The sequence below is a fragment of the Hyalella azteca genome, unplaced genomic scaffold (genome assembly GCF_000764305.2).
Source record: "Hyalella azteca isolate HAZT.00-mixed unplaced genomic scaffold, Hazt_2.0.2 contig17967, whole genome shotgun sequence".
Taxonomy (NCBI): Eukaryota; Metazoa; Arthropoda; class Malacostraca; order Amphipoda; family Hyalellidae; genus Hyalella; species Hyalella azteca.
Window position 1 is genome coordinate 440,258 of NW_025947728.1, and position 12,525 is coordinate 452,782.

The window sequence follows — 12,525 nt, forward strand, 5'->3', positions numbered from 1 at the left end:
AGAAAATTCATTGTACGCCAAATCTACCAGATTTATTCCATTCGATGCATGGTCAGTGCCAATACATTGCTGCCAGTGAACCATTATCATAATCTTGCTATTCTTCCGGCATGCAACTTATTTACTTCGGCTAATTGCGGCTTTATTTTCTTCAGCCGGTGAACATCTCGGTATTTTAGGAGATACACGTGCACAGCACAAAACTGATGTAGGATTAATCATCACACGATTACTAATAAAATTATTAAGCACAATTCATGGCATCAGAGCACAGGTGCGCTTGTTCAAATTACAATTAAAAACCCTCCTCGAGGGCAACTATTGAATGATAGTCTAAAAACGGTTAAAAATATCTACTTTAATCACAAATAAATGCATAACCTAAATTTAAAATTCTTCAGAAGATATCACAACCTTTACTAATATTTTCCAATTAAGATTGAGGCCGTAAGGTAGTCATACCCATTTCGACGCGTTTTGACGGAAAAGAGACTTGTGGGAATTGTACTAAACAGTTACCGCCAAATATGTTAGAGTTGATGATTGATGAACTTCACACGATAACGGTAACTGCTCCTACAGTTCAAGAAATTACAGAGGGAATTTCTTAACATTCTAGTTAAAATGAATAGAGGTTCATAATCAAGGACCTGCAAGTTACACTAATTCAGAAGGAACAATCTCCTCTGGCGCGCTGCTGTTAACTGCTAATTCTGTATCAACCGTCGCAAGTTCCGGCAGTTCGTCGTCAGGTTCAGATGCAGTTTGGGTGCAATCTTCCTTGAGGTACACTATCCGAATATCAGGACTTCTGGCAGTTGCCTCCAGATCAATCTGAGAAATCTTAGGAAAATTACGCACTTCATGAGTTTGTGTGCATTGGCATTCAGAACATAGCGTCGAAGTTGTCGCTACTCTTGGTAGGGTGTGCCGAATATTTTCTGAACGAAACTTTTGCTTCTGGTCGCGCTTCAGGATTCTTGCAAGTAGAAGGATTATTAGTCCAACTATACTGAACATGAACTGGATTCCGATGATAATCAAAACGCAGTTCATCATGAATGATAGACGAAATCTTGCCATTTCGTTCATGTCTGGAAAATATATAGTCAAGTTATTTCGGCATGCTGAAAAGGTTTAGACAATAGATGTACAAATATCAACCTATCAAACTAGTTTCATCTGATGAACTAACTGTCCGTGCATGCACTGCAATTAGTTCCTGAAATGATTCAGGAGTCTTGTAGAAATAGCACCGCACTAGTTTCTTAGAACTATTAATGTGATACGATAAGATTATTTTAAAAACGTGTACGCGTATTGTGATTATATTAATGAGATTCTGATGCTATTGCAAATCAGTCTTACCAGCGAAGGTACCGAAGATGTAGAATATCAGCCCCAGGCCGATCGTCCCAACCAGCGAGAAGAGTAAAATCACAAGCAAAATATCACACGTCCGGCAGTCCCTCTCGTCTTCCGCCGCCCAAGCAGACTCTCTAAATCCGTACTCGGAGGTTCTCGAAGCTGGTTCACGAGCATTGTATTCCATTGTAGACAATCTTGCACAAATATTAAATATCCCCGTACGGAGGGGGCAACTTGAAAAGACAAAATGAAAGTTCACAAATTATCAAGATATGATTATTACAACTCTGAAGAATACAGCACATATTCGTTTAAATAGTATACGATCATTATATTTGTATTGAGAAGGACGCAGGCCTCTGCATTTTAATATTTCGGTGAACTACAACGCTTTTTATCCAGGTGTCGACTGCATGTGGAGCTATTAGTATAGCCAAACCTGGACGGCCTGACTGCCAATCGAATATTAGCCTGATCGGCGCCTTACGCAAATAAATATTTTCACCTTGTCTGTGAAAAATTTGCTGTAATAGGCTATCTTACACCGATATAAACATCTATTACCAGGCAACTCCTTCAGTACTACCCATCTCAACAGTTGAATCCGTCAACATATGAACGATTTCTTAATACGCACTAGATCTAACGCCAACAATTTATTTCACCCATGACAAGGTTATCACTAAATAATAGATCTATCGAATTCACAGCTCTCCCTTACATTCGACTAGGCGCGATACCAGTTGACCTGCACAGTGTCCCAATTAACGCGCAGTAAATCGGCAATGGGCACCGTAACTGAACACTACTCAGTAAGGTTCGTGTCGGCGATACTCTTCCGTAAGTCTTTGTCAATGCCATTCCATTGCAATCATGTCCTTGTGGCGTCGCGCGAGACGAATGAAATTTTTCGTAATTTAGTTTTTTTGTAGCCATAATTTTGTGTAACTTTTTTAGTTTTATTTTTCGAGGATTTCGGGTTTATGAAAGGTGGCAGAAGGCTAGCATTATTTCCGTTTAAAATTAATGAATTGACCTAACATTTATTGAATGTCCTCCATATTGAAGTGATTTCCATTTAAAACTGCGCTTTCTCCTACAGGAAATGGCTACGACACAATATCAACAGCGAAAATTAAATCGTATATTGATTTATAAATTTCAAAAACGTTTTCATTCGACCATTCATCGGTCAAAATTATCTCATATTAATTATTTTAAATACTTTTTAGGTATTCCTCAACAAAGTGCAAATGCAAGGGTATCAATGATCCAGTTTGTCTGGCAGATGACGTCGCCATTGAGCACCGCACACCAAGCCGAGTGTGCGCGTCAGAGTACAGAGTCTCTCAGGACTCCCTTCGACTTAGGAGTCTCAGTCCTGCGTCGGCACTGAGGAAAGAAGGTTGTGTGTGTCTTTCCCAGTTTCATCCACTAAATCTGAAACCGACCCGCGAAGTTTTGAAATTCGTTCAAGGAAATAGAAAATTTTAAGATTTAAATGAGTTGTGAACCTAGCATCGTCAAATGATGAGCTGTAGTTAGAGAGTTTCTATGCGCTGTTGCTGAAAAGTTTATTAGCAAGTTAATTAACATGCGCTGGTTATTATAAATGGAACAGATTGTGTAAACTAAATGCTGAAAAATCGAACCATTTCTGTGAAAATTTCTATCTTTTTAAAACTATACATATTACGTATCTTAGAAAATTTCTAAAGGTATTGGTGTGTTGGACTTTTAATGAACTGAACACGTGAATAGCTTGTTAACCTTGTTTTCAAATATTTATACTATTTCCGGATTGAAAACTTCCAGTGCAAAATAAATACTTGGTTTTCGACTTGAACCTGTTTGAAAAACAATTTTGAAGTGAAAGTTTTGACATCTTCGTGACTTTCGGTTTAAGGTGATAAGTTCAAACCATCAATCATTTAGCTCCACTAGAATATTATTTGACAATAAACTGGATAGAAGAACGTACGGAAGAATGGACTCTTTCACTATGCGGCTTTTCAATGCTTCGTGCTACTGAGGTTAGTAACCTGTATAATTTATAGGAATTGTTTTCATGTAGTATAGAATGATTATCACAATAAAATTCTTCTCCATGATTGAATAGCACTGTTTGCTAGTTATGTGTAATTCGCATAATACCTTTTCTGCTACTATCTGTTTTTAGCACATTTTCTCATTTATAGAAAAATTCAGTATTGTGCTCGCCATGTCCGTCTGTCCGTCCGTCTGTCTGTCTTGACTTCACGTTTTCGTCGACGAGAAAATGCGCTCTCTGTCACTCACTGCAGTGAGTACTGAGTTATCTTTTTTGTGTCTATTAACCGACACTTACTTGATTCTATTTCGTTGATTTTGTTCTTTAGCGGCAGCATGAATTATAATAAATCTGCCCACGGTTCTTTTTTAGGGCAAAATTAATAGATGATCGATATCTTGCAGCGTCAAGTATTAAAATAAATCAAGTTAAGATTTGAAAAATATGGTTTCCGTGTTTTTCTGGCATGTGATTCATTACATCTTTTTTTTTGCTAATCAACAATTGGCTTTTAAATATTCATGAACATTTTCCATTGATACTTCAAAATCTATAATTACTAGTGATTCCCGTTAAGATTGCGGGGCGAATGTAACCTCGTGTGTCATCAGAAACAATTGTTATGACTTCTTTATTGGTGCGCCCTCTTGGCCGAAGCATCCTGACATGAAAAATTTCATGATGGGCTGTGAGTGTGTAGAAGCTTTCTCACTGTTCACGCACTGAAGAGAGCCAAGTTGGATTTCTTGCTCTAAGGTATTCTTATTACTATTTCAAACACAAATGTGAAGTTTATTGAAAACCGGCGGCACCAAACAAGTTTTGGAAAAATATATAAGCAACATGTTCCGGCTTTTGAAAGAATTGTTCCAACCAGACTCCCGTTTCACAGAATAATTTTCTCGAAATGAACCAAGACAACCGGGAGAGATGAGAAATTACCGGGAAAAAAATAACGGGACAGAGAATAAAATTTGTCCCAGAATTAGCGTATGAATCGGGACAAGACTTGTATCCCAGACTTCAGAACTTGTGTCCCGATAATTATTAAAAGATTTTAGGTAGAGAGACACAAAACGAGCCGTAACGTGTCTTACATATTCAAGGCAAAACAAGATATTCCTTCCTATACGAACAAAAAAACTGAACATTCCGAATGCGCGGTTTAGCAATGTCAAGTTAACTCATGATTTTTGATGGGCAGATTCGGTTACATTTGGCTGCGAAACTAATTTGGCTTATAAATTAGAGGGCAGACTTGCCGATGTATGACTGAACATTTAGGGAATGATGTTTTTGTTGAGCTTTTAATCACGCGCCACGATAAACATACGAGTTCATCACGCTTTAGTGATATGATTGATATCATCGTCGGTGACGCAGTGTTTAGAGTCGGTGACGCAGTGTCGATCGCTCAGCCGCTTAGAATAATGCGGAAGGGCTTTCTCAAGCCCTTCAAGATTCCACGAATCAGAAGTGGTAACTGGAATTATTTTGAGGAGCAAAGAACAGGCGAGACCCATGAAGGCCGAAGTATTAACCACGCCAAAAGTCATCACAAACTTTTATATATATTTACAAGTTCAACAAAGATATTTACAAGTTCAGACGATATTTACAAGGCGATATTTACAAGTTCAATGATGGCCACAGACCGGGCATAGGTAGACACCTTTTCCGTGCCGAAGCTGCTTAGCTCAAAGGCTTTAGAAATATAATGCCGGTCTAAATGAACGAATGACGAATGAACATCTACAATGAAGATGAGGCTTCATTCAATTTTAAAAGTCAATACTTACATGAGAATAATAGATGCATACATCGTAAGTTTTTATGCCGGTTAACCAAAGACAAAGCTTACGCCCAAGCAAAGCAATGCCATCACCATTTGTAGGCTACCGCTGATGAGAGTAATTGGTCCCAACCAAGGGGAAAACGTACAACCTATCGCTCTCTGAGCTTGCTCGTATGACCTCTCGGACATTTAATTTTACACCATAGATTGTTGAAAATAAGCATTATTGTCTCCCTGGCATATATCTTGTAAAAACTTGTTGGCTCGAAGTTGGCTAACAACGGGCAGAGCTACTGGCCGCTACTCGCTATTAACCCCTATAACATATGCAATACACAAGGCCACTAGCCTAGTAACTAATGACGATTATTACTGACCTTAGTTTAAGTTGCAACGCAAAAATTTGCGTCGATTCCTACCGCCGAGTCTGGTTATTAATTAAATGTTTTAAATCTCATGTAGATCCGTTCAGAACTGACGGACTTGTGAGCCTATCAGTTGCGTGAATTTTTTTTTACTTTTCATTATAATCGAAAACGAAATGACGTAGAGATCTGTAATAATTCTTCCCGCTGCGCATTTGTAACAATTATCTCACTCTGGCCCTTCAAATTTGCTAGATGGGTATTAGCGATGTCATTTTACATAGTAATATACCTGAAACGTTGTAAGACAAAATGTTGATCAGATAATATATGAAACAATTTACTATTCTAATTACAAATTAAGAATTAACTAGTGTCTAGATTAAGTAGTGTGTATCTCCTTATGTCTCGCTAGATTCCTGGAAATTTTAAAACTCCTATTTTAACCGGGACGTCTCATCCCGGAATTGTCCCGGAATTCCCATGGAGTGCTGGAAATCGTTCTGCTTTTTATCGCTAATTGCGACAAATCCTGTTATCATAACATAACATAATATAACATAACATAACATAGCATAACATAACATAAATAACATAACATAACATATAGTGATGTCGGCGCTAAAGAGTAGACCTGATGTGGCCTGTCGCCGATTCTTGTACTTTTTGTGGCTTGTCCACATGTAGGAGATCTAAAATCATGTCCTTCTACTGGATCTTTTCTAAACTGACGATAGTTTTAAATGGCTACTAGACTTAATTAAACCGGGTTAGATATGATGCTAGGCATTTCAAGTCGGCAAATATTTTTTTCCGTAGCTTTATCTAGTCTGTTCTTGAACGCGTTTCTACTCGGAGCGTCAACGATGTAATCGGGGAGGCTGTTCCACATGTCGGTGGTTCGAAGCGAGAAGAAATGTTGTCGCGTGGATGTATTGTAACGCAGTTGTTTTAGTCTATAGCCGTGACCCCTGTGTTGGTTCTTGTTTCAAATTCTAGTAATCCTTCTAGGGCCTTGTATAAACCATGAGAGTACTTGTATACTTCAATGAGGTCCCCACGCAAACGTCGATAACAGAGGCTTAATTGGAAGCTTCGTAATCTTCAATCTTTCTTCATAGGATTTGCCCTTCAAGCCTGGAATTATCCTTGTTGCACGTCTTTGAACACTCTCTATTAAATTTTTGTCCTTTTCAAGTCTGGGTAACCGCAATGCGTTTGCAAACTCTAGGTTCGGACGCACGACAGCAACAAACAACTGCATCATCGCTTCCGCATCTAGGAACTCGTAAGAGCGTGTGATCCCTCCAAGAAATTTGTTTGATTTAATAGCTTGCTTATTTATTTATTATTACCTGTTGTCTCGTCTCGTCTCGAATTGAAAAATTACCAAAGACTGGAGTCTAGTTCCAAGATCAATGCTTCCTTATATCTATTCTGATTATTTAGCATTATATTAAAAAGTCTAATACCGTCAACCGAAATGAATATTTTTGAAGAAGTCTGAAGTTAAGGCAAACTTTTAAAGAAGAAGTCACAAGAAACAGTTGAAGTCTCAGAATAAAAGTAAATCTCATTTAAAATAAGTCTGAGCGAAGATCCTTCAATATAGCACGAGTATTATTTATGAGTTATAAGGAAAAATGTTTGGCAATGACATCAACGTCAGTAGAAGAGGCGTTGCTCAAGACTTGGTTCACTTCTCGTCGACTGTGATTCTACTGCGCTGCCGACTGTAGGTCATTTTTCCTCGAAGCCGCTTGCACTGGGAAACGTGCAATCAAAGAAATTAAGACCTTGCCCAAATTGCGATGCGCTTCTTGCCTATATGTGTTCCATCCTGACCCAGTTTTTCCCTTCAAAGATAACGTTTCAGTGATATATGCGGAAAGTATGTCAGTATTTGCATAATATTACCGATTAATTTTTCAGAGTGTAGGTTGTGCTGGTTCTACAGGGTGTTTCAGAATCAAGTAACCCTTTTAATTTGTTCATAAATAAAAAACTAAGAACGTTATGAAGTTGAAACCTGTTTTATTTAAAAGAAGAACATTTTTATGGTAATATTGTGTCCTAGTTTTTAAATATAATATATTTTAAATGCCCACCACAATTGTTTTGACAAAATAGGGCTCTTCTCTTCGTTGCTTTCATAACCTTCATTAGTAATTTCCCGGTATCCGCAAATTTTCGATAAAGAGATTTAATTGTTTTTTTTGAAGGACTGATTCTTGTTTTGAAATGGATCCTGTAATCGCGTTGAACTTCTGTTATTGACATCGTCCTGATGTAGGTTTGCAGAATTTTCGTTCTTTCTTCTTTGCTGTAGCGAATCATGATGAAAATTTAAGGCTTGATAATTAAACACAAATTTAGCAAGCTATACAGGATAATGACGTAACTATGATACAATATTACCATGAAAATGTTCTTCTTTTAAATAAAACAAGTTTCAACTTCATAACGTTCTTAGTTTTTTATTTATTAACAAATTAAAAGGGTTACTTAATTCTGAAACACCCTGTACAACCGCGATCGAATTTGTCCCCGAGGCGGAAAGTCGAGACTCGGTTCTATGAAGCACACAAGAGATTTCGCCGCATTTCAGCGCCAATTTTGAGCCTGTTATTGTCAAGCGATTGGCTGCCAACTCACGTTTCAGGATTAGGCCGAGGCTGTACAAGGCCAATAATTGTCTCTGCACTTCCAGGCATTGGTTTCCCCAGAGTTTTTTGGGCGCTAATTCTGACGCATTTCGTTTGCTGCGCCGAACTTTATATCTGACAACCTTGATTCTAATTTCGCTCATTATTTGAAACCCTATCAATTGTGTCGCTTGATATCATTGAGAAGATACTTTAGAATATAAATTAATGTGATGTAACTTCAAATGTGCACGAAATTAACCACCCAATTAAGTGCAAGTTTCATGAAATGCAGAAAATTCAGTGACATTAAATTCATGCAATGTTGTGATCTGCTGATAATAAGTCCATTTATGACTAATTCAAGGCAGATCCGGACATGAGGCTGTATTTATATTTTCGAGGTTTTATTTTTTATTTCACGTCCACATGATGACTTCATTTTTTTGCATTAATTTCTTTAACATGAACTTGAGTCTGACTAAAATTTTACAAGAAAAGTGTTTTGGAAATGCAGATTCAGTACATGTAATTTGCGCTATACGTTATTTGAAGACTTCATGTCACAATCGCTGGGCAAAATTCTACTAATCAGTAAAGGGAATAGCTCAACTAACCAAAATTACTTTGGTTCCTTGCATCCTACTATTTACGAGGCTTTCGGGTTACAGATTGAAAAGTTTACTAACTCGGTGAGTAACTAAAATATATAAGTGCTGTAAATATATTTCAGCTCTGAAATAAGGGTATTACAATTTAAACCTCAAAATTACCCGCCTTTCACAAATGCATTTCGATATCAGTACGAGTGACAGATATCCAATGCAGTGCATTGTGGGAGGTTGCACTCGCGATGTCAATTAAGTAATTCAATTTCCTTGCTGTTAATTGGGAGACGGACGGGCGCTCCGAATTCAAGTTTACCGTGGAACTGACGGATTTGGTGCGTGGGCACCAGTGGGTCTTGTCTGAACTGCCGTTGCTTTAGATTGCGAGTATACAAATCTGTACGCCCGCAATCCCTCGTGTGTCCATTATCAATATTTGTCGTGTGTTCTGCCTTGCTGCTCGCGTGTATTGGACGAGAAGTCAATTTGATAGTGTATATTTTACAGGCAATAAGCAGGAAAATCTATAAAAAAAACTCTACCATTTTCCAGTCTATTCGGAATTTATTACTCATCATATATAGCTGCGAAATTTTGTACAGCAACTGTTACAATTAAACACTCCAAATGTATATGCCTCATAACATGATGTTTATTTATATTCGGTATTCTTCATGCTATATATTGAATCATACGAAATACTCGCATCGTATCTTCCATACCGTATTGTCAAAAAGATCCTAAAAAATACGTCTAACTAAATTCTAGGTTTTCAGGTAGCTCGTCACGTTCAACCTAGAATTCAAAATTTTGTCGCTGCGTCTCTCTTAATACAATTTATTTATGAAATGATAAGAAATTAGCAGCGTTGTCTACGCAATAGTGATGCCAAAACTTTCTCAATATAATTATTGCAGTGACAAGAAATTAGCTGAGTTGTCAATGCATAAACTCTCTCATTATAATTATTGCAGTGACAAGAAATTAGCAGTTTTGTCTACGCAATATTAAAGCCAAAAAAACTATCATTATAATTATTGCAGTGACAAGAAATTAGCAGAGTTGTCTACGCATTTGTAAAGCCAAAACTCTCTCATTATAATTATTGCAGTGACAAGAAATTAGCCGAGTTATTATTAGCCGCTTCGCTATATAAAGCGATAAGTCGTACCCCACAACCCACGGACGCTGGCTCTAGAAAAAGTAACAGATCCGCGACAAGTTTTACTGATGAGATCACTTGTATTCCCAATCACGGCATTTATTTTGCTTCTTTCTTATTCTAATTTGCCGAACTTTTTTTCAAGGAACAGGGCGAAATTCTCAAGCAATATTGTTATATGTTTTTATTTCATCAAAAACCTCTGAAATTGTCCACGATGGCATCATATTCATCGTACAAAACGTCTAAATTTTTTTCATAAGTATATTATTTACATTGAAAATCGAACAATTTCGTGACACGGAAAAAATTAAAATTATCGCACCACATTAGTCCAAATTATTTCTTTATAATAACTGAATGACGATGAAAACATCACAACACAACTTCAACAATCATTCACATAGATTAAAGAGCTCTGGTCTCTTTAGCTAACACTGTTCCAAGATAAAGTGCAGTGTAAAAAAAGAGCTTTGTATTGCGCTCCTTATTTAATTTGTATTACCTAAAATCTTTATGACGCCAATAATTTCGGTTGTTCGATGGAGCCCGCATAGTTAAAAGGTTTAATGACAGCTCACTGCGTTTCAGAGCCATAATTAAATGAGAATCATGGCTCAGGCAGAATTTCCTTGAAATCAAAATAGTCTGCTGCCTAAAACAGGGAACCATTCGGCCATGTTCAAACTGCTAAGTGGTTTCAAACAAGTCACGCGTCATGAAAATCAAATGTCATACAAAAGCTGCCGATCTTATTTGTTAAAAATTGTTCATGCTAATTAAATATTACCCACTTGTAAAACCTGTATTTGTTTAGTCTAAGCACTATATTTTGATTGATAAGTGATTTACCATCAAGGCATCTATATACTCAAAAATTAAATTGATAAAATTAGCGGCAGAAAAATGCAAAAGCAATAAACCTTCTAGTCCATGAGGGCAAATGTATGAACATTGAACACCGTTAATTGTGTTGCCTAAATTCTTTACATATCAATAAAGTTATCTGGGAGCGGACGAACAAGCTATCGAGGTCCATTTGTTGCGAACTCAATTAGCTGTCGCTACACTGACTTGAAATAATTGTGACCTGCTTTGCATGCGTTGTCTGGCCCTGGTCACTGTAGCATTGTAAGTCCTATTCGGAAAACCAAATTTGTGGCTTCTTCTAATTAGAACCACCAGCCAATTAGCTTGCGAATGTACGTATTACCGCGTCGAGCAGAACCACGCGCTTCAGGACTAGTATTTTTTAAAAATAAATTGTAAGAAGGATTCTGGATCATTTGCGTTGGACGAGATGCTATAGCGTTTCCTCTCCTAATATTTTTCGAATGTCACTTCACAATTTAGGCATTCAGAACCTGAATATGAGTTTAAACTTGTGTCCTGTCAAGAATTTACTATCTGCATTGTTACCATTTGAAAAGAATCGGCGCAATTACAGAACGAGAACAAATGCAATCTTTTCTCTCGCAAAATACGCACGACTGAAGAACATTAATTGTTATAATGAGTATTTAAGCCTTCTTAATTTATGCCCGATTTATGCGTGGAATTTAATAGCTCAAGCGTCTGTGAGCGAAATAAAAAATAATTGGTCTTGATGTGATCTGCATAATGAAGAAATCCTCCTCTAAATTTATTGTCGCTTTAATAATAAGTGACAATTTACGAAGCCGAATTAGGATCAGCGATGGCTTAATTATACCTTACATACTAAGCTTATGAAAACATTGGTTCAGCTTTAGTTTTGTGCGCATTTAATGTGGACATACATATTAAATGTTGTACCTAATGTTTTACATTGAACATTAGAGTGAAAAATCTTGTGATTCTACAATAATGAAATTAGTTTCAGTAGCAAGTGAATGTAAAAGGAAGTTTGCTGAATATTTAGTCTCTTACATTTATAATTGCACATTCTTTCAGTATTAAAGATGTGAGCAATTATAAATGCAGAACCTGGTCTGTCAAATATTTATATTTCAATTTGAATATATGGTATTTTTAAAACATCCATGCCATGGCCTCCTACTATTTATTCAATAATAAAATTCATGCCCTCATATCTTATCTGTGATCTAATTTTCTTATATGTTCGCTAATCAATTCTTCTTAAACTTTTCATCCTTTATTTGTTTAATCATAGTCTGAAAATCACTACCCACCATCGCAATGCAGACTAATAAACTAACCCTAAATTCCGGCCGACGTAAGCTAGGATTTATTCCGCCGCCGTCGGCGCGACGATCCCTGTGAGCGACTCTTTGTTTTGGCGGAGATCGTCTGCCCGTCTGTCAATAAACCCTTAGAAGGTGAGGGATAATTCCACGTTATGCATAACGTGCCATTGGGCATGCACCATAAGGCGCTTATAACCTGTCTTGATTGCACCAAAACTTGCCAAAGCTCGAGCATGAAACAAACACCGCGCCTGCGTTCGTTGAGAGCATAACGATAAAGCTAGCTAGCACCCACGATTAATTAATGCAAATGTAAACCCTCTAAAAGATATGGTGGACGGTTCGG

The 12,525-nt window shown here is 37.2% G+C and overlaps 2 protein-coding genes across 2 annotated transcripts in view; one reads left to right on the forward strand and one right to left on the reverse strand.

Annotated features, from left to right (window-relative positions):
• Nucleotides 1-229: 229 nt before the first annotated feature.
• On the reverse strand, nt 230-2,131 carry LOC108673429. Its single transcript, XM_018161257.2, has 2 exons — nt 1,369-2,131; nt 230-1,094 (listed from the first exon to the last, which is right to left on the reverse strand). Exons 1-2 carry the CDS (start codon nt 1,550-1,552, stop codon nt 658-660), a joined length of 621 nt encoding a protein of 206 aa, XP_018016746.1. The 5' UTR covers nt 1,553-2,131; the 3' UTR covers nt 230-657.
• A 629-nt stretch (nt 2,132-2,760) lies between these two features.
• LOC108673427 (inter-alpha-trypsin inhibitor heavy chain H3) overlaps nt 2,761-12,525 on the forward strand; it is a 66,238-nt gene continuing 56,473 nt past the window's right edge. The window contains exon 1 of the mRNA XM_018161253.2: nt 2,761-3,401. The gene's annotated coding sequence lies outside the window, so the exon portion shown is untranslated. The remainder of the gene's footprint in view (nt 3,402-12,525) is intronic.